The sequence below is a fragment of the Stegodyphus dumicola genome, chromosome 3 (genome assembly GCF_044657685.1).
Source record: "Stegodyphus dumicola isolate Sdum_Otavi_A_Nest chromosome 3, ASM4465768v1".
In the NCBI taxonomy this organism is placed as follows: Eukaryota; Metazoa; Arthropoda; class Arachnida; order Araneae; family Eresidae; genus Stegodyphus; species Stegodyphus dumicola.
Window position 1 is genome coordinate 148,646,013 of NC_140770.1, and position 24,916 is coordinate 148,670,928.

The 24,916-nt window shown below is 33.6% G+C and overlaps 1 protein-coding gene across 4 annotated transcripts in view; it reads right to left on the reverse strand.

Moving 5' to 3' along the window:
- Positions 1 to 1,469: 1,469 nt before the first annotated feature.
- LOC146998124 (ras-related protein Rab-13-like) overlaps positions 1,470 to 24,916 on the reverse strand; it is a 93,385-nt gene continuing 69,938 nt past the window's right edge. For 2 of the 4 annotated variants that reach the window (XM_085813449.1, XM_085813448.1), the window contains 3 exons: positions 14,350 to 14,474; positions 6,842 to 6,966; positions 1,470 to 1,938 (listed from right to left, as the gene is read on the reverse strand). In XM_085813449.1, coding sequence (XP_085669575.1) covers positions 1,744 to 1,938; positions 6,842 to 6,966; positions 14,350 to 14,474 — 445 coding nt within the window. In that variant the 3' untranslated portion in view covers positions 1,470 to 1,743. Of the gene's footprint in view, positions 1,939 to 2,312; positions 2,382 to 6,841; positions 6,972 to 14,349; positions 14,475 to 24,916 lie in introns of all 4 variants that reach the window. The other 2 variants (XM_085813451.1, XM_085813450.1) reach the window with 2 other exon arrangements.

A 24,916-nucleotide genomic window follows, 5' to 3' on the forward strand; every position in this document is an offset into this window, starting at 1 on the left:
AAAATCGTTGCCACAGAATAAAAACGAAACTTTTATGATGTCATTCCATCACGTGATACAAGATGGCGCTGGTGTCGTCACTTCCGGAGAAATTCAAAATGGTGGGGGCCACGCCCCCTTTTCTGTGACGTCACTTCCGTCGGCTGAGTACCCCGGCTTACTACTGACGTCTACGCCGGTCCATCAAGAACAGAAGACCGGGGCTGCTAACGGAGGGTGTGGTTCTGCTCCATGATAACGCGCGTCCACACGTCTCCAGAGTCACACACATGGAACTGGCCAAGTTCAAGTGGAAGACTTTGGACCATCCGCCCTACAGTCCGGACATGTCGCCCTGCGATATTCATGTGTTTGGTCCACTGAAGAAACACCTGAAAGGGAAGCGCTTCGACTCGGACGACGTACTCAAGGACGCTGTGAAGGACTGAGTCTCGTCACGGCCACAGGAATTCTGGGAACAAGGAATCCTGCGGCTTGTTTATCAGTGGGATCGTTGTGCTCAGGCCTATGGTGTATATTTTGAATAAAGTCTACATTTATACCCACCGTGTCGTTTCGTACCTTTTCATTTGATCACCCCTTGTACCAGTTGTTTTTTGTTTATTTAATATGTTCCGTAATAGTATTTTAGAAAAGACAGCAAGAAACAGCTTTAAAGTTGCTAGCCTGTTATGAAATAACGATTCAGAGGAACATAAAGAAGAAAATCGCTTTCCCAATCCTACTCAAAACCAGCATGTAAAGAAGTTTTCTCAAAAAGAATCTCTTAGTTTTATGATGACAGGGAAGAGCATATTTTGAGATTAAGATGTAACATCCGTCAGATGATTTCCAGAAACAAAATGGAAATGAATTAAGTTATCCATTTTACTGAACTCTAGTAACTCGTTAAATTTTTAAAAAATTACATAGTTAATATGACGTAATATTATATGTATTTGTAAGTTTTCAATATTTAACCGAACCGAAATTTTTAAGGAAAACTTCATTTCATTGTTCCCATTCTCTAAGAAGTCATAGCAACCACGATCTAAGTAGAGGCTACTGTATTAAATATTATGTTTGAAAGTGCTTCATTTTTGGACTTTTACATAGGTCAGGACCCTAAGGGAACTCGTTTAAGAAACTGGAAAGAGCAAAAGTAGTGCATCTCCTCCTGCATGCCAGAATAACCAACAAAAAGTATCTTTTCCAGAAGCGAAAGGTCTCATTTCGTCTTTAATTAAACTCCTAAATACGTAAATAAATTAATATTTGATAAATTTTAGCCGAAATTCCTTAACAGTTTTGAGCATATTTCAGCATTCAATTATAACTTTGAGATAGATTAATTTTCAAAATTTTAAAATTGGAAAATTTCAGTTAAATATTAAATTTTGTGAAGGAAAGCAACCTTCATTAAAAAATCAAATTATTCACATTTCAATACAATAAATTGGGAGCTCAAAAGGTATTATTTGAACACAAAATACGAGAAACAACATTTTAATTAAACTAAGTTCCACAGACTGCATTTTTAGAAGCGACATAAGCATATATATGTATTCCTTTGTACATTAAATGTTTCCCAAATTTGATGTTTTTGTTGAGTTTTAAACATGCTGTATCTTTTATATCTGAGATGTCTTGCAGACTACTTTATATCACCTAAATCATCGCTTATGCTTTGCCAATGATTTCAAAATGGCATTTTCTTGAGTACTGTAGGTTGCTCGAGAAGCTACAGTTCATATGATTTAAAACTCAAACGACGTGAGCTTTCCTATCAGGAACAAAGTAACTACAACAAGTTCTTTTGGGGGTTTCTGGTTGAGAGTTGAGATAAATTTTTCGGACGTCCAAAGCAGAATCTATGCTTCTGCAAAGTCTTGTACTTTCATCATGTTCTTCAGCTTTACGTTTGTCAGCCAACATCATAGCAGCTAAATTATCAAAAACCTACCAAAGTAAATAGATAAGTATTAATAAATTTATAGACCTGTGCAATAAAATACGTACAAAGATTAAGATATCGCTTAATATTATATATTGAATTTCTCAATCTGTTGATAATTTTTAAAAAGCTAGGGTAAATTTATCTATATAATTCGATCGCGTCCAAAGCAACTTTAACTGGCATTCTGCCAATTGTCCAGAAGCTGTGCCACAAGGTGGAAGTTCGCTCTTCTTCTGAAAGAGGGATTTTACTACTATCGTAGGAGGAAATTCGCGGACGAAAAATTAGCTAAGGACTGGAACAGAATACTGCTAAAAGATATGATTACTCATAAGAAATATTTGAAACTTCTGAATTATGTGACCATAATACGTACTGAAAATCAAACCCTGGATGGTGTGTTCGCTGTTTTCAAACAGGACTTAATGTCTGCTAGCATGAACCACTACAAAAGAAAAAAAGCAATCAGCGAAGGATTACTCACATTATTCGAAGGTAAGTGCAAAGCATTCGGTGAAGTAAAATCTGATTATGTTAAAAAAATTAATAATAGTATATTGCATGCTATGCCTAATAATGTATCTCTGAATGATGGAAACCCCATTAATAATGCTAATTCTAATGGTACTAAGGTTATGGAAGATGATTGTATTATGATAACGAATGAAAAATGTATTCTGAGCCCACCAATTTTTGATACTGATGTAAGTACTGTGACTTCCAAAACCCCTATGTCTAAACGGCCGTCCTAAAAATCAAGCAAACGCCCATAATACAATATCTAGGTGCTGACGGCTTCACTTCGCCCCCCCAAAAAAGGCTCGACCATCTAAGTTAATCAAACGTAACGTTGAAATCCCTCTAAACAATAAATTCGACAATTTGCCCAAAGATGTTGCAGATAATAACAAAAATGTTATGGAAACAGAAATTATTGATGTTGTCACTCCAAAAAAATTAAGCCCATAATGGCTAAGCCTGATATCAAGTACTCAGAATTTCTGGGGGAAAAAATGAGACAGGAAACTGAATTAAACTTCGCGAATAAGGTTTAGGGATAATTCCTGAAAATCTTCTCTAAAACTAAAGATGATCACAGAGGTTTCACTCATTACTTAGAACAACTAAAAGTGGGTCACTACCTCATTACAAAAAATTATGAACGACCAGTAAATGTAGTTGTAAGAGGTCTTCCGATAGATTGTGCCATTGATGACATTCACGATGAACTATTTAATTTAGGATTTAAAGTGAGGAAAATAAGCCAAATGCACAGGCTAAAGACTAAGGCGCCCATGACACTATTCCAAATCTAACTAAAAAATGTTCCAGGGGTAAAAAATATTTATGGAGTCAAGTACTTGTTACTTTTCTGTGTAGAATTTGTCGAATATAAAGTGAATGGATGTGTTGTGCAGTGTTATAACTGCCAGCACTTCCATCACAATTCGTATACTTGCAAACTCAGACCGCGTTGCGTCAAGTGCGCTGGCGATCATAAGACTTCTGAATGCATAGCTAAGAGACTTGATGCGGTAAAGTGCTGCAACTGTTTGTAAGAGGGAGATACCGCCAATTTCAGAGGTTGTTCCAAGTTCCCTAAACCTAACAAAAACAATGCTAATATTCATTTGAATAATGACAAAAATGCAATTACAAAGCCCATAGAAACTAAATATTATCACGTCACTAATGGCATATCTTATGCAAATATTACCCAAAAAAGGCAGCAAGGCTAATAGACATTCATCAAACCCAATTAATTCTGATGTAAACAAAAATAATAGCAACAACTTTAACCCGAGTTCCCTGGGTGAAGTTCTCAAACTTCTTAAAGAAATATGTAATCTGTTCAAAGGACTCTCCCTAACTAATATAATTATGAAAATTTCTGCCAAAATGCCAGACATTCAATCAACGGAAAACCCAATGGACAAACGTTTTCCTATTATTTAACCTATTTGAAGAAATATTTATGAAAATAATGCCAGCGTATAATATTTCTTACATATAAGCTTTAAAAAATATATTCTATATCTTGTTAGCACTATTATGTATGTATCTTGACAAATAACCTATTATATTCTCGGTTGGTTACTGGTTTTCACTCTTGTATATTTCCTTAGCTTATGATTCTCACCCCACTTATTTCAGTAAATTTATTCCCATCTTAAAAGTACAGTTATATTACCAGTGTCTTAATCTACAGTATTTACTTAATTAACTTATTATTCAAAATATTCATCCTTAATAGAGTCACGAGTTTTAATTAAAGCAATCCCAATGCTTGAAACTGATAATTCCTTACGCTCCAACAAAATTTGAGCATCTACAGAACTTCTCAAAAAAAAAAAAAAAAAAAAAAAAAAAAAAAAAAAAAAACTTATAGCTCTTTCTATAAGGTGTCGCGCAATTCATGGCATATTAATAAAATCAATGATGGCATCACTTTTTATGTATTATTTTGCATCTCAAACAGCAGTTAACAGGAATATCATTTGACAGTCAATATTTGAATAGATCTTTTTATCAAATTATGACTTCGAACACACTTCCAAACGGCGTTGGATGCTGTCCATTATTCATCGAAACCTACCGCCAGGCAAATTAGTGATAGTGACTGCTTGAAGTAGCTTCATTACGTAAAAAAATGACATATAATAGAATGGATGGCCAAGAGTGAATAGCAACTAAGAAATGCCACTGTAATGGGAAAATTAATTTTTGGACAGAATGTTCAGAACACTATGATAAAGAGAATCCATACACACTCTATGTGCTTTTATGATTCCATCAAGACATGATCGAGTTTTGTCGGAACTGAAAAAGAAGAACGAAATCTTACATCATCATTAAAGAATATTTATTGGTGACACTTAAGCCATATCGTCATCATCATCAAAACTTTATGGCCTAGTAATTCCAAAAGATGACACCTAACATCACGTAGTAATAAAACTCTCGGGCTTGATGTTCAAAACATGCGGAATGTGACTGTAACCAGTGAGTATATTCGGGGGGATCCATGCAGCGCTGGGTAACTTCTAACGCCCTTTGAAAAATGTGTAATGGAGCGAGGAAGTCGTCTGACAGAGTTGATTGTTCAAACACTGACTGTTAAATGACATACCTGCAATTACTATTTAAGAAGAAAACAATAAATAAAAGCAGTTCCTTGAAATACGATATAATTTCATTAATGTATACGGTCCCCTATACTTATTATCACATTTTAGGAATGCAAATCTAGGGCCATCGGCGCTTGCAGAGGGAAGAGTGGAAAAGAGACGCATGAACCTGTGGAACTAAATAAAAGATATGTATTTGTATTAACGCATGTAAGGCAAAGTATAAATATATGTGATTTGCATTGCTGAAATTCTGTATTATGTAACCTACTTATGACTCACTCTTCAAATTAAAATCTTAAATTTATTGATGTGATAATTTTTTTTCTATGCCCACTTCCTCCAGCTTGAAAATTTTCTATGGACGCGTACTTCTATAGGACACTTAATAAAAAATCAATTTCAATGGTTATAAACATAACAGCATAACATAACCGTCTGTATAACAGATATAAGTCTTTATAATAGGTAGAGGTCTAAATGAAGGAATGACACTAATTCATGTAAGGGCAACAAAAATAATCAAGATATTGAAATATGAACTGTAGAACTTGTTCAACAGGTCTACTATGAAGATAATGCAGATGACTAAGATTGAAGTTTGTGGCCCATTCTTACAGATTTTCATTAGGTGCTACTTTCCTTAGAAACACTGTGGGGTTTTATATGTTCACAAAACTCATTACATGAATACCTGGAACTCATTTTTAAGTTTTAAAGTTTCTGTTACAATATAATGTGCAAATTGATTAGGACCAGCAGCGTTTTCACAGAAGTTTAAATTGACTGCTATTTGGCCCCAGCAGGTCACTCAAAACAGATTTATCTTTCTTAATGTCGTCTGGGTGTCTGCTTATGACTACATAGAACTGGATTAGACAATAAATTATAACTATTGTACCATTTTTAAGCTTGTTTCGTTGACAAAGGAAGTTACTTTTGGTAATTTTTAAGCCCCTTTACTTTTTTTGTTATGTTTTATACTTAATATAATGGACTCAAAACAGATTAAAAATACGGCGCTTTTTTTTTCTTCATTTAATGTTGATTCTAGAACTTTCAAATAGGAACTTTCTTGTAATAAGTTAAAGGATTTGATTAGAACAATCTCAAAATTAAAATAGAGAATTCTTTAAAACTCCCTAACTTTATAACCCGCAGAGCTGTAATTCTGGTTTCTAAAATATTCATTAAGCTTAAGTGATTTCAGAATCAGATGCTCCAGACATTTACGTTCTTATTCAGTTATCCTTAATGAAGATTTTCTGCAAAATATCTTAAAATTAAGACGATGATGTTCTTAGAAATGGGTTAAAAAAAGTTAAAAAATTGGTTCTCGCATGTACTTAATTTTTGCATATTAGTTCTTAATTAATTAAAAAAGTAGAACGAATATGTTACTGAATGGAAGTTTCATTTCATTCATCTTAGTGCTGTTTCGAGTTTTTAGAAGTCGTCAATTCTACCAACAGCACTGACACTGTTTTTGTAAACGTTTGCGCTTCATTTTGTTATTTTTCAATATAAATACATGCGTAAGTACAATATTTAAAGTTACCAACCTATTTTTATCAAAAATGGTTCAAATTGCTCTCGCATTCTCAGCAATATAGTGTTCTGTATTAATGTCTTATTTTTGCTTTCAAAACGCATTTACGAACTAATAAAATTATTGCCCTTGTTTGCATTAAGTTTGTTCCTGTTTATTAACACAGCGTTAGTCATTATTCTATTGAAGTACACAACATATTTGCATATAAGAGCAATTTAAGCTAACCTCAGAAACATTCACGTTGTCTCTGGCACTCGCTTGGTACAAATACAATCGATTTTCCTCCGCAAAATCTTGTGCTAATTCTTCCAGTACTTCTGTCTGCTTGCCGTCATCATTTTTGTTGCCTACTGTCCTTGTGGGGAAAAAAGAAAAGCATTAAAATGTTTCAGTTTTGAAAATAGCTTACTGCCTATTGAAATTGTTATTTATCCACCTAATATTATGTACAGTTTGGGAAAAAAGGGGGACAGTTCTATATCTCCCGTTCTACTGGGACGACTGACGAAATTCAACTTCGATTTTCATGCCTCGAAAGCGCGACTTAGGATACGTACTATATTTATATATAGCACTATTCTAACATAGATATTTTGCAACAAAATCAGACATTTTCTGAAATGACATGCCAGTTTTTTTCCATATTTCGATTCTACGACCCAAATTACGCCAAACTACCAAGTTTTGAAAAAAATCGCACAAGTAGTTTTTAAAAAATGAGCTATCGAAATTTCAGCTCTTCAGTGTTAATTCAATTTGGTATGTATTTATTAATATCTCTTTTTTTATTAAACTTATTTGATTCCTTCTTACACAGGTCGAAATTTAGGTTCATTCCAAATAAAATTCGCTCATTTTTTAAGATTTATTTTTAAATTTCATATTTTAAAATAATTTTTATAAATTTTTCGAAAACGTTTTGATTTATAAACTACAAAATTTTTACAATCATCTTAAAGTAGATGTACTTCTAAGCATACCTGCAAAAGTTAGAGATTTTTACTCAAAATTTCCGAAGATATACGTGAATTTATATATTAGCGCATTTTTAAATTTGACATATTTGTTGAAGGCAATAATAACAAAAATGTGGTTTGCGCACTTTGTTACAATTATTTCGAAAGTAGGAACGATGTGACTTTTTCTGCTCACCCAAAAACAATGTTAAAAGATGTTAAAAGATAGGAACGAGGTACTCTTTTTCCGCTCCAGCATAATGGAAGGGTAAGGAAAATAGGTTGCCATATATTAAGAAGTTCGCCAAATGCATTATTCTTTTCGCAAACTGAAAAAATTGAGCCAAGATAAATTTTTGAATTTCTTCGTAAATTTCACACCAAATTTTACATATCGAAATATAGAAATATAGAAAACAATTGGTATGTTATTTCAGAAAAATTACGATTTTGTGTCAAAATACCTATGTTAGAACAACGCTATATATAAATCTAAAATATATATCCTAAGTCGAGCTTTCGAGACATTAAAACGCAATTTGAATTTTGTCAATCGGCCCAGTAGAGCGGGAGATATAGAACTGTCCTTTTTTTTTTTTTTTTTTTTTTTTTTTTTTTTTTCACAGTGTGCATGCCATCCTAGTTAAGTCCCTGAGCTCTGCCATTATTGCACGCATTGATAACAAATCTGGCAAAAGCAACCAAGTTGTGGAAACTTAGCTAAATGAAAATCCAATTCCGATTGCACTCTGCCAGAATCAGCGTCTCTAATCTTAGCTGTGAATCTGCTTTTCACTTGAGACCCTGAGGCGAAGTAATAAGTTTCAAAAAGAAGCTTTGCAAATCCTCAATGTAAAAGCGGCCAAGAAAAGCTAAGGGTGCAATAAAGAAACTAAAACATCAATGAAACGGTAATGATATCTGGCCACACAACTGTAAACGAAACAAGTAAATGTCCCTCATTCTCTAACTCAATAAAGTTTGTACTAGAAGGCATTATTTCTTTTAAGGCGAAATCTAGAATTTGCCATATAGATTCCATACGCTTACTTGATAATAGAGAGTTCTAGTATTTATTTCAGTTGAAAGATACCCAGACAGCATTTTAATAGTAAGTACATGAGTAAATGCATAAGGTATTGCATTGAAGGAATTAATTGAAGCGTTCAAACGTCTGGATTTAATTTAAGCAGGTTTTAAGAACTTGGCTGGTTATTATTTCTTTAAAAAAAAATCTATGGAGATCGTAAAACCATTTACGATTACCATTCTCAAAAACGAAAATCAAGTGTTAAAAATGGTGCTAAAACTCAAATTGAATTGATTTTAGCTTATCCTTTTTACTTTTCTCCTCTTCCGTATATGATGGAAAAAATACTGAGTTTTTTTTCCCACCGAATGATATGTGAAGATCATCATAAACTCTAACTGGACTTACTATTCAACAAACAAAACAAATACCTTGTAGTTTTAACTTTTTAAGCAATTTTTATAAAGCCAAAATTTAGTCAGAGTAAAACAGTTGTTAAATATGGTTATCTTGCAAGGATTTTAAGTTTTACTAATGTTTATTATATTTTAAAACTTTACTATTCCCTCTTATTTTCTCCGGCCGGCCAAAATAAACGCGGTTAGTTTTAGTTATGCAAATTGAGCTTCCAAACTGTTGAGTATTTAAGTTGTTGCTTTTAACTAAGAAAGTGTTAGGGAGAGAAAGAGATTTCTCGCCGTCTTACTTCACACCCGCTTTTCAGTCCGCCTATAAAGCCAGAAATTTAGTCCTCTTTATAACTGAAGACGTATTGTAGTTTTCCTGTATTCTGCATACTACATACGTAAAGATCAAAAGCCCAATCTTCGCGTTACTAGTCTTTGTAAAGTATCTGAGTTTAGCTCAGAGGCGTAGCTAAGGTTTTAAGCGCCCGTGGACACCTAAGGATTTTGCGCTCCTTTCTGTGTTCCACGAATGTAAAACATTTCATTCTAAAATGTGTATCATCAGTTTGGCCCCCCTTGGATGCTGCGCCAGGGGACGGATGTCCCCCCTTGCCCCACCCTAGCTACGCCACTGGTTTAGCTCTTATTTAAGTTTAGTTGGTTTGTAATTCTTATTTTTACGTTTCGGACCATAAGTACTAGTCTTTGTATCTCGAAGTGCGGGAACAGCTGTAAACTGTGAAGAATAAACGGTAGTTAAACCCTTCCCATTTGTGTTATCTTCTACACTTTCAGGAACATAGTTTTGAGTAAACTCCTTGTCCTCACTCAGGATTCTAGTTATGTTTGCCAAAGCAATTAGAAGAAATAGTAATCCTGAAAATCTTTAATGTTTGTAGTCTTCCAGACTTTTTTATAGAAAAATTTAAAAACATAAACTTCGTCTGGCTTTTAAATGTATCGAAAAAAATGGCTGAAGGGAACACCAAACGTTAAATTTAAAACCTGCGTAGAATTTTACTCTGCAGAACAACTTCATAAAAAAAAAGTTATTACATATAACAAAATTACAATGAAATAAGCAATATCCCTTAATACAAATATTAATTATCCTAATAAATAAATTAACTAACTTCCCTTTACAAAATCTTAAGAACTCAAATGGTATAAAGGAGGTTAAGAACTTTGTTTCCTAAAAAAATCACTCAAAACTTTTCAATATCTTAAAAACAGTGAAAGCAGCAATAAATAACATAAAAGAATACAAAAAACAAAAAAATTCTGAAAAGCAAAGTATAATTAATGATATTTTCTCTTATATTTTCAAGAGAAAAAGATTACAATGAAATAAGCTATATCCCTTAATACAAATATTAATTACCCTAATAAAAAATGAACCAACTTTCCGTTGAAGAAAAAAAATCATGCAAAACTTTTCAATAGCTTACAAACAGTGAAATAAGCAAACAATAACATGAAAGCAACTCAAAAAACATAAATTTCCGCGCAGAGGTTTACTCTGCAGAACAACTTTATCAAAAAAAAAATCAATAAAAATGTATTATATATATATATATAAATGACAATGAAATATGTCAATCTCTTCAAAACAGTGACATAAGAAATACGATGAAAAATTGTTGCCAAATCCATATTTCTAAAAGAATGAAGCTATTCAAAATGATACGATTTCATCAAAAATCTATCAACAATAATAAGACAGGAAAATTGTTGCCAAAATCACATTTCTAAAGATGTGAAAAATGAGAAGTGTACTCAGAAGCTTCATTTAAAAAATTCTTTAAAAATACAAAATATTATCATTTTTCGAAAATTCTTTTTGTAAAAGCAGTCGCAAGGATAAAAGTTTAACGTGTCCAAAAATCAAAGAAAAATAAACTGTACATTTTTAGAAATAAACTATTTTAGAAAAAATCCCGTTGAAAAGGTGTTAAGCTCTCTTTGTTAAATAAATTCGTATTTAATCGATTTCTTAAAACACGAAATTTATTTTAAGTTTGTAAAATAGCTAAGTGCCTACGTTTCATGACGATGGGAAAATGGAGTGTGTAGAGTAAAATCTCGCTTTCCTATAGCCCATTATGTCTCAAAATGACGCGATTTCGTCACAAAACATTAAATAAAAAAAAAATTCGAATTCGAATTTCGAAAACCTTGCTTCGAGGTGCACTGGCTCTTGTCTAGAAGCACCTATGTACCAAATTTCGTAGTCGTGGGTCTATTAGCTTACGCGCAGCGCAAACGAAAGACACACACACACACCATCTCTTTCTTTTATTATCTGTAGAGAAGATAGTAGTTTCGCTGCCAACTTTCGTCTGGCTTTTAAATGTACCGGAAAAATGGCTGAAGGGAACACCAAACGTTAAATTTAAAAACTGCATAGAATTTTACTCTGCAGAACAACTTCATAAAAAAAGTTATTATGTATAACAAAATTACAATGAAATAAGCAATATCCCTTAATACAAATATTAATTATCATAATAAATAAATTAACTTCCCTTTGCAAAATCTTAAGAACTCAAATGGTATAATGGAGGTTAAGAACTTTGTTTCCTAAAAAAAAAATCACTCAAAATTTTTCAATATCTTAAAAACAGTGAAATGAGCAATAAATAACATAAAAGAATACAAAAAATTCTGAAAAGCAAAGTATAATTAATGATATTTTATCCTATATTTTCAAGAGATAAAAATTACAATGAAATAAGCTATATCCCTTAATACAAATATTAATTATCCTAATAAAAAATGAACCAACTTTCCGTTGAAGGGAAAAAATCATGCAAAACTTTTCAATATCTTACAAACACTGAAATAAGCAAAAAATAACATGAAAGAAACTTAAAAAACATAAAATTGCGCGCAAAATTTTACTTCGCAGAACAACTTTATTAAAAAAATCAATAAAAATGTATTATATATATAAAAAAATGACAATGAAATATGCCAATCTCTTAAAAACAGTGACATAAGAAATACGATGAAAAATTGTTGCCAAATCCATATTTCTAAAAGAATAAAACTATTCAAAATGATGCGATTTAATCAAAATCTATCAACAACAATAAGATAGTAAAATTGTTGGCAAAATCACATTTTTAAAGATGTGAGATGCGAGAAGTGTCCTCGGAAGCTTCATTTAAAATTTTTCTAAAAATACAAAATATTACCATTTTTCTAAAATTCTTTTTGTAAAAGCAGTCGCAAGGATGAAAGTTTAACGTGTCCAAAAATCAAAGAAAAAACCTTTTTAAAAATAAACCTTTTTAGAAAAAATCCCGTTGAAAAGGTTTTAAGCTCCCTTTGTTAGATAAATTCGTATTTAATCGATTTATTGAAAACGAAATTTATTTTAAGTTCGTAAAATAGCTAAGTACCTACGTTTCATGACGATGTGAAAATGAGTGTGTAGAGTAAAATCTCGCTTCCCTATAGCCCATTATGTCTCAAAATGACGCGATTTAGTCACAAAACATTAAATAAAAAAATTCGAATGCGAATTTCGAAAAAATCGCTTCGAGGTGCACTGGCTCTTGTCTAGAAGCACCTATGAACCAAATTTCGTAGTCGTGGGTCAATTAGGTTACGCGCTGCGCGAACGAAAGACACACACAGACTCTTTCTTTTATTATATGTAGAGATACTTATGGTAAAAGTAACTTGAAAATAATGCAGAGCAGTTTTATTTAAGATACAAAAGAGTTTTAATGCATACGTGCACACAACGTTTATAAACTATGAGATTTTCGTATATTTATTTCGCAAAAAAGTAGGATAGATATCAGGGCCAAAGATTTTTTTGGTCCTGGGCTTATAAACATTTAATATCTTAGTGGGTAGACAACAAAGTCTACACAGTCATCCATGAGACGGTATTTTTCGTACGTGTTCCATAACTGTGTCTAAGTATATTTTTTAATGACCATGGTAACAATACAACCATACAACAAATATGTCAAAAGCGTCCTTGTATGGCAATGCATGCATTTTCTTTTAAAACTAATAAACTCTCAATTAGGACTTGGGAGGATGCGGGACACATGCCTGTTTACCTATGTCACACATCAAGCGTCCCCGTCACCTACCTACCTACCTACCTAACTTACATGGTTTCTCCTTTAGGTGATATGATAGAATCTGGTGTTTTTTAATAAATTATTCAAAGCTTTTCCATCATTTAAAAATACTACTATTGAGGAAGAATATTGCAGTATGCTATACCAAATATTATACATCAGAAAAATGCTTATTTGCCTGTCAGTATTGAAAAGAATTACGACAAAGAAGGTCTGCAGAATATTTAACATGTACTTAGAAAAAAATATAACGTTTTGTTTTAAGGTAGAAGACTTCTAAGAATAAAAGATGGGATCTAGTAAGCATTTCTGTGAAGTATGTATTATGGAAAAGTGAATTAAAAATACTTTTAATTCATTCACTCGGAAAGATAACATGCGTTTACATTACGGGCATATGAACGTAGCCTTGTTGTGAATGATATTATGTAAACGATAGTGTTAAGTTTTTACAATAGCTAACTTTGGACATGTTATAGGTACTCAAACTAGTGTCTAAAACTGTATGGTGTCTCAAACGGGACAGATTAGAAGTGCATGATACTGTACTGTGCATGACTTCAGTAGGTCAAGCAAAAAACACCTTATTTACAAAATTGTTTTGCATTTCCTATATCAGGATAGAATCTATGTTAATTTTCAGCAATAAAAAAGTACTTTCTTTGAATTAGAAATTCGAAAAAACCTTCTGACCAAGAGGGGGTTAAACTGAGTTTTTGAATAGCTTTATTGTCGACGAAAGGTTTTGCACTACGATGTTTTAGAACTTTGATATTTCTTCTTGCTTTGTTGTCTCCCACTTTTATACGACGGCATTTTCGCCTTGCGTTGTTGTTTTCTCCGTTCAAATTATGTGATCCAAGAGGGTTAAAGTTACATTTGAGCATTTTGTAAACTCAATGAGATCTACAAAACTATTTCCTTAGTTATTATTTATGAAATATAGTAATAATTTACATATTAATAAATGTATAAATAATTTATGTCATTAGATATATGCAATGCTATTGTTTTAATAAACCATAGCATTGAGTATATTTTCATAGTACATACTGAAATAAAAAATTTAGTTTTTCAGTTTTACCTATTTTTTGGAATGTATCACTTACCTGGGAGAAAGAGAAATAATACATGATGAAGTGAGAAAATGGAGTAATAAAAGTTAAATTAAAGATCATTGATTTATATCAATCATTTATCTGCGTTGACTTCTTAACTAATCCTACCAATAGAGTACCTAGTAAGATTGGGACTCCAGAAAGATGTTCTCTGATCTCTTTTAACCACCAAGGCACTTCATCAAAAGTGGCTTTGTTTGTTACGTCATACATCACAATAGCTCCATTAGCTGATCTGAAGAACCTATCATAATAAGGAATAAATTATTTTAACCTTTTCAAAGTACTTTTTGCATCATCAAAAATTTTTCAGACCTTTCAGATGTCTTAATTTTATTTACAAATAATAATTTTGTTTCGTTGCATAATATGACAAATACTTATTTTATTTTATTACATAGCTTGTCAAATTTCCGATTCTAGAAATTATTGTAGTTTCATTCCGCATGAGATTTACGGCGTGTGTATTGAGATCATTGCTGAATAAAATGAGAGATATTAAACATAATAATCACCGTTAACGACTGTGCTTAGTGATATACGAGTATCATATACCTCTTAAAGAATTTACTGGTTATGATAGCTTAATTTAGGTTAATCTTTAAAATATTTTAATATTCTTAATATAAAATAAAGTTTTCAAAAATGTGAGGGTACCCTCGGCATGCATCACTCCCAAAAAAGCAAGAAATTCCAGACGGATTGCAGCTAAGCCTCCGCCATTTTCCTTTCTTTTAAGATCACAACTGTTTCGGAACTGATTCAGAGAGTTCTGATTTCTGTTCTTTTTTATACTTGTATTATTTAATACGAATATAAATTTCTGATAGATGTTGATCATGCTATATTAAAGTTGTTTTAATAAAAAAATTTTTTTAAATAGTTTAATATGTAACTAACACCTAAGCTGTTGAAACAGTCCTAGAATTTTTTAGTGAACTCAAACATTGGAAAGCTCTTGTGAAATGGAACTGTTCAAGAAAAAAATTTAAATGAAATGTAAATTCTGACAAACAGGCATACTGTTTTGCATTCATCGGTTTTATAACTTGCAGTTTGTACTAAATTTTGAAGCTTATTTTAGTTTCTAAATCTATTAAAATGAAATATTTATTCTAAAATATGCTTGCGAAAAAATATCCATACAGAATTAATATTAAGATTTCAAGTGATTGTTAAATTTATTTATGATTTCCCCTTCCTTGATGTCACAATTTATGAATGATCTATTTCTTACATTTTGTTTTCAATTATTTTAATTTTAAATTTCTCATTTTAGATTTTATTATTGCTATTTCATAATGTATCTTTTACTTCAATACTATGGTAAATAGGTTGGCTGAAAAGTTTTCAGATTGATCCATTTATTCAAAACCAGCTAACTCTCTTGACTGTGTAATGTTTACTTTTTCATAAAAGAGGCTTTCACTTGAACATTTTTAACGTTTTATAAACAATTTGAAATAGGAAATAGAGCGTGTTACGAAATGTATAGGCGCGGTAAGATGGCTTTCCCTCAAAGCAGTTTTAGGGTTACCATAAAATGGCAAGGAAAGCAGGATTGCCACATTTGCCGAGAAATCGTCCATTTGGCGACAAAATTGGTGCTATATGCCATGGACAGATGGAGAACCTTCTGGAACGAATTCTTACCGGTTTAGCCCAGAATGTTCTCGAACACCAGCCCAAAGCTATATAAACCCTGCTGGTACGCGGAGAGTTAGTTAGTATCTAGTAAGTGCCTCGTCTAGCGAGCTGATACTCAGTCATTGAGCGAGTGTCTCGAAGTCTAGCGCCGAGCTAGTTGGTCGTCGAGTGCATCTCGAATTAGTGCATCGTCGAGTTTCGTCTTAGACTGTGTTGAGTCGAGAGCATCGTCGAGTGCATCGTGAGTCGTATCGTGGAGAGTCTCGAGAGTACGTGGAGTTCGGAGAACGACCAAGCAGAGTCGGCAGCTGTACTCTGGAGTTTTGCAGTAAAGCTGTCTCCACCGTGACAATGTGAAGGCTGTATCGCTGAACGTGTCAGCGTGTTTATAACAGTTCGACGACTGTAAAAGGGATTTTGGAGCTACCTGATTCATACTGGTAAATATAGTGTGTTTTGATACTTCATCAAGTGTCGTTGTTACTCACTCCAAATCTGTGAACCCCGTACGAACGTCAAGGAAGAAAATAACGTCTTCTTCATCAACCAGTGTTACTAATGACACAGCAACGATATATGGTCGAACATTGTTCTGAAGAAAATACATTGTATCTTGAACAAATCCGCTCTTTACTTTCTCATGGCTTCAAACAGATGAGTTTCAAGAATATTTGCATAATTTTCATCGTTCAATATGTGTTTCAGTAGGTAACGTAAAACCGTGAACAACGTAACAGCCTGCCAGAAAGTGCTTTTGATTTGTCTCATCTTTCATGAGTCTCTACCACTGACTTACTAAATTTTATCGCCAAATTAATGCCCCCAAATTTTGAAACTAACCGTTTTTTATTGCAAATTCAGAAGCAATTCAGACTTTACAAAAGTAGAGTACAAGGCTAACTTGTCTACTAGTGGTAAAGAGAATGGTGACATTCGGGTGAAGGCGAAACTTCTGATTAGATCGAGTCATCTGTCTTTGGGTGAGAATGTAATTTTTTTTATAATTATTTTTCTGAAACATCTGGATTATTCCTCAGCGTTATTGTTTCGAATTGTTGCAAGCCTTGCAACAGGTTTCTTCTTCACTGCTATATGATTTACTAAAAAAAATAATCTTTCATTTTTCTTCAACATTACAGATTTTGGGAGGAATAATTTTAACGTGTAAGCACGATTGTAAATTATTTATTATTATTAGACAAAATATCTTTGAGAAAATGGCAACAGCTAATTGCTGGATGTCGTTCTATTTTAATTTTAAAAAATATACATGGAGATGATGTACGCTTGAAATGTTTAATGGTACGATGCAGTAAGCATGTTTGTTATGTTATGAACGTTTACGAATACATTACGTGTAGGTTATTAAGATTTCTCTTTAAATAAATGTTCGTCTTTTACAACCATTTTACGAGTGATTAATTTAACTACAAAAGGAAGTTAACGTAAATTAGAAGCGGGATTATTCTGAAACCTAAGCCTAAAGCTACAAGAATTTGCTATACGTAAATAATTGAATTTAAAGGTATGTGCATTAAATGATGTAACATATTAATTATAGAATTTAATTTTGTGTGAAAATGTGCTTTAGCCCACTGCTTGGCGATTTTCAGTAGCGGCGATTTTCTCAAAATCGATAATAAACGTTGTATAAACAAAGTTGCGAAGGCGGAGCTATGTGACGTTCATAAATGGGTGGGACTAAGATTGAGACGTCACAATGTATTCTCTAGAGATGTAGAAATATGTATACTAAATTTTTTGTATTTCAAACTATTAAATACGGTAACTGAATTGTAACAGTTATTAAAACTGTAAACAACGTCGCAGTCTCTCATACAGGGTGAATATTTTTAAGCTTTAGTATTTATACAAATAAAAACAGATTTTTTAAAATTTTAATTTCATATTGCGGAACATTTTAACTTTATCATCTTTACAAAATTACCTTATTGCTACGTAACGACACTATCTCTTACATACTAGTAAGTAAACAATCTTCATTATTTTCTAAAAATTTTTAAGCTTTATATTAATAAAAAAAAGGAAAATATTTATTATTGAATATCAACATCATTCACAGCTTTAATTTCCATGTTTCTTAAATTCCTAAAACACATTCTATACTTTCGTATTAGAATTCTACACATTAATAAATTTAAAAAATCTAATTTCTCACAATGAAAGAAAATAAGAAAATATTAAAAATAAGCAATTTTAAAAACAAAAAATATTTTCACTTACCCTTTTCAGGAAAATAAAAAGTCTTTTTGACAATGACGGCACGTTTCCCTTGCATTTCCAATAAAGTAATAAATTTACTCGTACATGTACATTCACTCACCTCTCTCAGCATCACAGATAAATGCATAGCGATTGTTTATTTAACGAAATATATGCAGAAAAATGGCAAAAACACACAGATAAAACCACTCGATTGATAACTACCACATAAGATCATTCAAACGACAAATGAATTAACTGCTCAAATTACGAAGTAAAAATTCCAAAAGAAATCGTCTGTTTGGAAATTCTTTTTAACTGCAAGTATAGTTTTGAAAGCATAAATTATCGTCTGCTAATTGACAATTTGTCTTCGGACATTTGTGCTCTCTCCGAAGAAATTTATTCGTATCTAGTTATTAAAAAGCGCTGTGAAAGCCATGGCTTTTCGATATCTAAAGCTACGATAGGTAATATTGTCAACGATAGGAAATTAAAAAAAAGACAACAAATATATTGAAATTAAAACACAAAATAAAATCTGAAATTTAAGATTTTACGTTATGCCCAAAGGTGCATTTTTTTAACACTTTGCGTGTTACCTTTATTAATTAAATACAGTGTCTCACAAAAGTGATGGGACACTTGTGCTTTACAAAAGGAAACTGTAGTAAAATATGCAGGGTTTATATTTATTTTAACTAACATTTATTTTAAGTTTAAACTACCTTTCCTGTCAAGCCTTACTTTCCCCTGGAATTGAAAATGCCAGAGTACGTAAATTTTAGTAGAACGCTCAAGTATTCAAATTGTCAGCGGAAGTAATTTGAGTTAAATAGAAGGGAAACAAGTTTGTAAGTGTGCTTTCTTGCTTCACGAACGTGAAGGTGGCTTGGTAGAAATTGAAGAACCGCGCGTTTCGGCCTGTGTGCTTGCCTCGGCAGATAGTTGAATCTTTCAACTTAATATTCAGAAAATTTGCTGAAATCTCAGCTGTTTCTTAGAACGCGGTTAGGTTAGTTACGTTTAGAGAGCCTCGTAGGTAGTATCTTGTTATTATTCATTTGTAGTTTCTTATTTTTACTTTACCGCCGGGTCGGCGTAGTTTGTGAGCGTCAAGTGCACGCATCTGTAACTTCTAAAGTACAATAAAAAGGGAGTTAAACCCTTCTTAAGAGTTTTCTGTACTTTCCAGTTCATAGCAGTCACTATCGTTGTTGCGTATAGGTTGGGGCCGCGCAACACCACATTGGTGCCCGAACACTTGTCGAACTGAAATGGCCGAAAACTGGATGGAAGCTTCTGGACAAGTCCAACAACAAGAACTGGCAAGCCAATTGGAAGGATTTGGATACCTGGTCCAGACGATGAGAGCATCAATCAAGCCAAACGTCAATTTCGACGGAAAAAATTCGGTGGCTATATTCTTAGAAGGCCTCGAAAACCATTTCCAGCTCTACCCTGTGCCTGAAAGACAAAAAGTTGCCATTGCCACATCTGCACTAAGAGGACAGGCCTCGCTATGGTGGAAGAATATAGGTAAATTTTTATTAGGGGAATTCGGAGGCCAAACATATACCTTTGAAAATTTCAAAAAATCATTATTAAAGGTGAAAGACCCCATAGTGAAAGACCGAGCAAAGCTAGAAGCCGAACTATATAGTTTTTATCAACGAAATATAGAAGAGTTGACGGACTTTATTCTGCGAAAAATTAAGCTGTCGGATATGCTGTATGGGAAGAAATCCGACGCGGAGATTATTGAAATAATCTTACCAAGATTGTTACCTGCTGTTCAAGACTACTTCGAAATTAGAAACCCAAGCACATTGCTGGAACTCTTCGAGTTGGCGGTCAAGTTCCAAAATCGCAGAATAGCGGAAAAAGCCAGAGGGGAATCGTATTCTCAAGGTCTCCGTAGGCAATCTTCAAAGGAGCAGACCAGAAACGCAAATCGCTCTTATGGGGGAAAGAGCTATCAAGCTAACTCATCGAAGCTCGAAGGTCAAGGTCCAAAAAGGAAATTTGAAAACAACCGTCAGCGTACCCAGTAGGCAGAAGTTGAAAGGAAAGCTTTAAACGAGTAGAGGGGCCTGTAAAAGCGAGGGTCCAGACCTCGGAAGTTTCGGAAAAACCCTCAAGAAGATACTTAAATACGGTCATCGCAAAAAACTCACAATTACCGATTATACAAGTCCTGGTTGGCGATGTACCAGTAGAAGCCCTCATCGATACAGGAGCAGAAGGTAATTTTATGAGTGATACTTTTTTTAAGAAGAATTTTAATACGTTACGATTATTTAAAAATAAAAACACAGAAATCATAGCAGCGCAAAGACAAACTTGTCAATGTATTGGCAAATTATCATTACAAATACAAATTAAAAACGAAAGCCTTAAAATATTAATTTTTGTAGTAAAAAATTTGCAAAGTCCACTTATTTTAGGTATGGAGTTTTTAAAAGCCGCGAAGGCCAAACTGAATTTTCAGGAAAGTTCTATTGTGCTGGAGATGGACAGGAGGGTGGTGGAGCCAGTGGAACAACCGCAAGTCGACCTTAGCCATTTGAATGACCATGAAAGTCAAGCCATCCAGCAAGTGGTGAGTACTTTTTCGAATTTGTTTTCAGGACGTCCTGGTAACTGTCAAATTGTTACGCATGATATACAGTTAACTGCCGACAAACCCTGTAGGACTAAACCTTACCGCTATGATAGAACAAATCATCGAAGAACACATTCAGGAATGTTAAAGAACCAAATAATAACGCCCATAAATAGTGAGTACGCGAGTCCAGTCGTACTATGTAGGAAAAAGAACGAGTTTCCTCCTTCGGATAAAAGGGCTTGGAGGTTTGCTATCGATTACAGAAAGCTTAATAGTGTTACTGAATTCCTAGTTTACCCTTTGCCGGTTATAGGGGAAATTATTAGAAAGATTAAATCTACGAGATACATGACTACGTTGGACTTAACGTCTGGCTACTATCAAATAGCTATGAGACCCGAAGACATACATAAAACCTCGTTTATAACAAAATCGGGCACTTATGCATTTTTACGCATGCCCTTTGGGTTGTGTGGGGACCCGTGAACATTCCAGAGAGCTATGGACATTGTTCTAAAGAATGTCCTAGGAAAATCGACTTTAATCTATCTAGATGATATAATTATAACGAGTAATACGTTGGAACAACATATTAAAGACTTAGAAGAAGTTTTTAAATTATTAAAAGAGGCTGGTCTTACAATTAATGCATCAAAATACAAGTTCGCAAGTAAAGAACTTAAATATCTGGGTTATAAAATTTCGCAAACGGGTATAGAAACTCAGGATTCAAAAATAAAAGCCATCAAGAATTTCCCACCTCCCAACACCGCCAAGAAACTTTCTTCTTTCCTTGGGTTATGTTCTTATATTATCGGTCGTTCATAAAAGATTTTGCTAATATTGTTGAACCCTTGTTAGTAATTAAAAGAAAGAAAAGTAAATTCACGTGGACAGCAGAAGCAAATACTGCATTTGAAAGGTTAAAAGAAGCGTTCATCAATACCCCTGTTTTGAAATTCCCGGAGGGGGACGAAAATCTGGAAATTGCAGGAGATGCGTCGGACTATGCTGTAGGTGCTGTTCTCATGCAAAATGGCCATCCTTTGGCTTTTTTTAGTAAAACTTTGAAGCCTACGCAAAGGAATTATACAGCTACAGAGAGAGAAACATTAGCCGTATTAATGGCTGTACACAAATTTCGAGTTTATTTCGGCAAAGCGCCAGGACCAGTCTTTTCGGATCATGCGGCTGTTGGTAGATTTTACTCGGGGAAACACCTAACGCCCAGGTTAATAAGATGGGCTTTAAAACTCCAAGAATATAATCTAATAATAAAATATAAACCAGGTAAGGAAAACAATGTAGCTGACGCACTTTCTCGTATAAAACTGGACGATGAAGGAAATGAACTTAAATGCCCTGTGTTGACTTCAAAAATTTTAGATTCTAGAGAAACAATTATTGCTGAATTGAAAGCTGATCCTGAATTTGGAAGTATCTATGCATATTTGAAAGACCCCGAAAACTTTGAACACACATATATCGATTCAATAAGAAATTGAGCAGAAAACTATGAAATAATAGATAATTTATTATTTTATACGAAAACAACAAACGAAAATTTCGAATACAAACCAGTCATCCCAGCCTCGCTTCGATTAAGCATTTTGAAGGAATTACACGACGCGAGAACAGCGGGTCATTTAGGGGTCAGAAAGACTTTAAAAATGGTACGCGAGGCGGTATATTTCCCGCAATTATACAAAATAGTAACTGCGTATGTCAGGTCCTGCAATCAATGTCAGTTAATAAATGATATTAATTACAGCCTGGCCGGGTACTTAAATAGCATTCGCGCTACATTTCCGAATGAAATTTTAGGCATAGATCGTCTTGGTCCTTTCCCCTAGAGTGAGTTAAATAAAAATTGTTTTCTTTTAGTAATTGTAGATGATTTTTCAAAATGGACAGAAATTATTCCACTTAAACGCGCGTCAGCAAAAACAGTCGCAGATGCATTCTTACACAGATACATTTTAAAATACGGTGCACCGATAAAAATCATTAGCGATAACAGTAAACAATTCGTTAGCCAAATATTTGAAAACATTTGCACTGGACTAGGCATACGCCATATCAAAATGGTTCCGTATAGACCACAGGCAAACATAGCAGAAAGAGTTAATAAAAATATTGTAAAAATAATTCGAAGTTATGTTAGCACACATCACAAGCGCTGGGATGGCTACATAAATGAGTTAGCTTATGCTTTAAGAACAGCAAATCACGATACTAAGGGGAAAACTCCAGCAGAATTATTTTTAGGACGGAAGTTAATTACGCCACTAGATAAATTATTCTTTGTGCAACAAATAGAGCAAGAGTTCAAACAAAAAGATGTGCAAAAACTCATTGACCAGGCGGTTAAAAGCTCGGATACGGCAAGAAATAGACAGAAATTATACTATGATAGAAAACGCCGTGAAGCAGAGATTTTAAAGTTGGGGATAAAGTGTTGAAGCGGAAATTTTCTTTATCAAGTGCCCCAGACAATTTTACTGCAAAGTTAGCTAAAATATTTGAAGGCCCCTATGTAATTCAGGAAATCAAGGGAGTCGTATTGTACCTTAAGAACGAGAGAAGGGAAATCTGTAAAGCAAGTCCCGACCAGGTGAAAAAATATTATAATCAAAATGATTTTGAAATCCTTAAAAGTTTCTTGCGGGACTCAAGCGTAAAAGAAGTGGAAGGTCCAGAAGTAACGTCACCCGCTCCACCACCCAAGAGGCAGAGAACAGAAGAGAAACCTAGCCCTTCTACAAGTCATGCGACGGTACCCAAAAGAAGAAAGGAAAACGTTCAGACTCCAGCATTTAAGAAATACAAGAAAGCAACGCCGCCGTGTAAAGAATCTTTGGTAAAATGGAAAAGATCACTTACAACGTATCGCAGTAGAAATTCTGCATCGAAGGAAAACCCTTCCAGGGACAGATATTCAGGAGCAAACCAGGCCGCTGTTCACGAGAACGAAAAGACAGCGGGAGGAACGAAAAGACCACCACCAACGGAAGAATTTCAAGCACGATTCCAGACCGGAGGATGCCAAGACCAGCCGTCCAGGGGAAAAACGGAAAAAACAGCAACCCGACGACTACCACTCCAAGAGGCCTGCATACAGAGGGCGAAAAAGAAAAATCAACATGGACGAAACTCGAAAAACACAAAGGAGACGACTGACTTCGATGAATTCCATAACGTGGGAGCAGTTCTGCCAGAAGAGGATGTCGGAGTTCCAATCATAGAAAACTCAAAGATAAGTTAAAATCTTCTATAAATTTTTCTTTTGTTCCGAAATGTTATGCGTAAATACGAAGTTCTATGTTTTGAAGGAAGTCAATTTGTCTCGGTTGAGACTTAGTTTTGTTTTACTTTATTTAGCTAAGGCAAAAGTATTATTTTCTTTAAGTATAAAATCTAAGAACAAGCAGTTTCTGTTGGTCGAAAGACTAATTCTGTTATGTTAAAGCCAAAATTTGGCCGAAGATAAAAATAACTTCGTATTCTTGTATTAATAAGAACTTTAGTTTCAGTGCCGCCAGCTTGGCGAAGAATACGTGAAGTAAAAATTTATTTTCTCTTATTCATTTTATGGTAAATTGTAAAAATCATATGGAATAGAATTTTGTAAATATACGTAAATACTTGAAAGTTATGTAAAAGTAGAATTTAGTCTAGAAGCATAAAATTTTAGATGCTAAAAATAAATACTCGAAAGAAATGAATTAAAGTTTAAGTACTAAACAGCAGATAAAATCATGCTTTAGAGCGAAAGCCTGCATGTCTAAATATGAATGAGGGGGAAGTTAGAATGAATGTGTTTTGTAGGGTTCTCCACCTACACTTGAATTTTAAGAATGTTAAAATAGCTCATCGAGTTTTAGAATGTCGAGTAAGGTGTGTCTATTTGGTCGTTGAATTCTAACAAATCATTGTGCTTAGGGGAAGTGTTGCAATACTAAAACACGAATATTCCCGTTTGACACCACACATGGTGGAGAGCCAGGGTACAGTTAATTCATGTTTGAATACTTGAATGAATGTGAATTAAGCAGTAACTAAGGAAAATAAATCGTTCAAAAACAAAAACTTATTCAGTGTCAAGAAAGTGTAAATTATAATGTATTTAGAAAGATACTGATACTTATTCCTTCCAGATGCTGGAAGGAAGAGAACAGATTGATTACTGAAGTCCAGGAAAGGTTGCT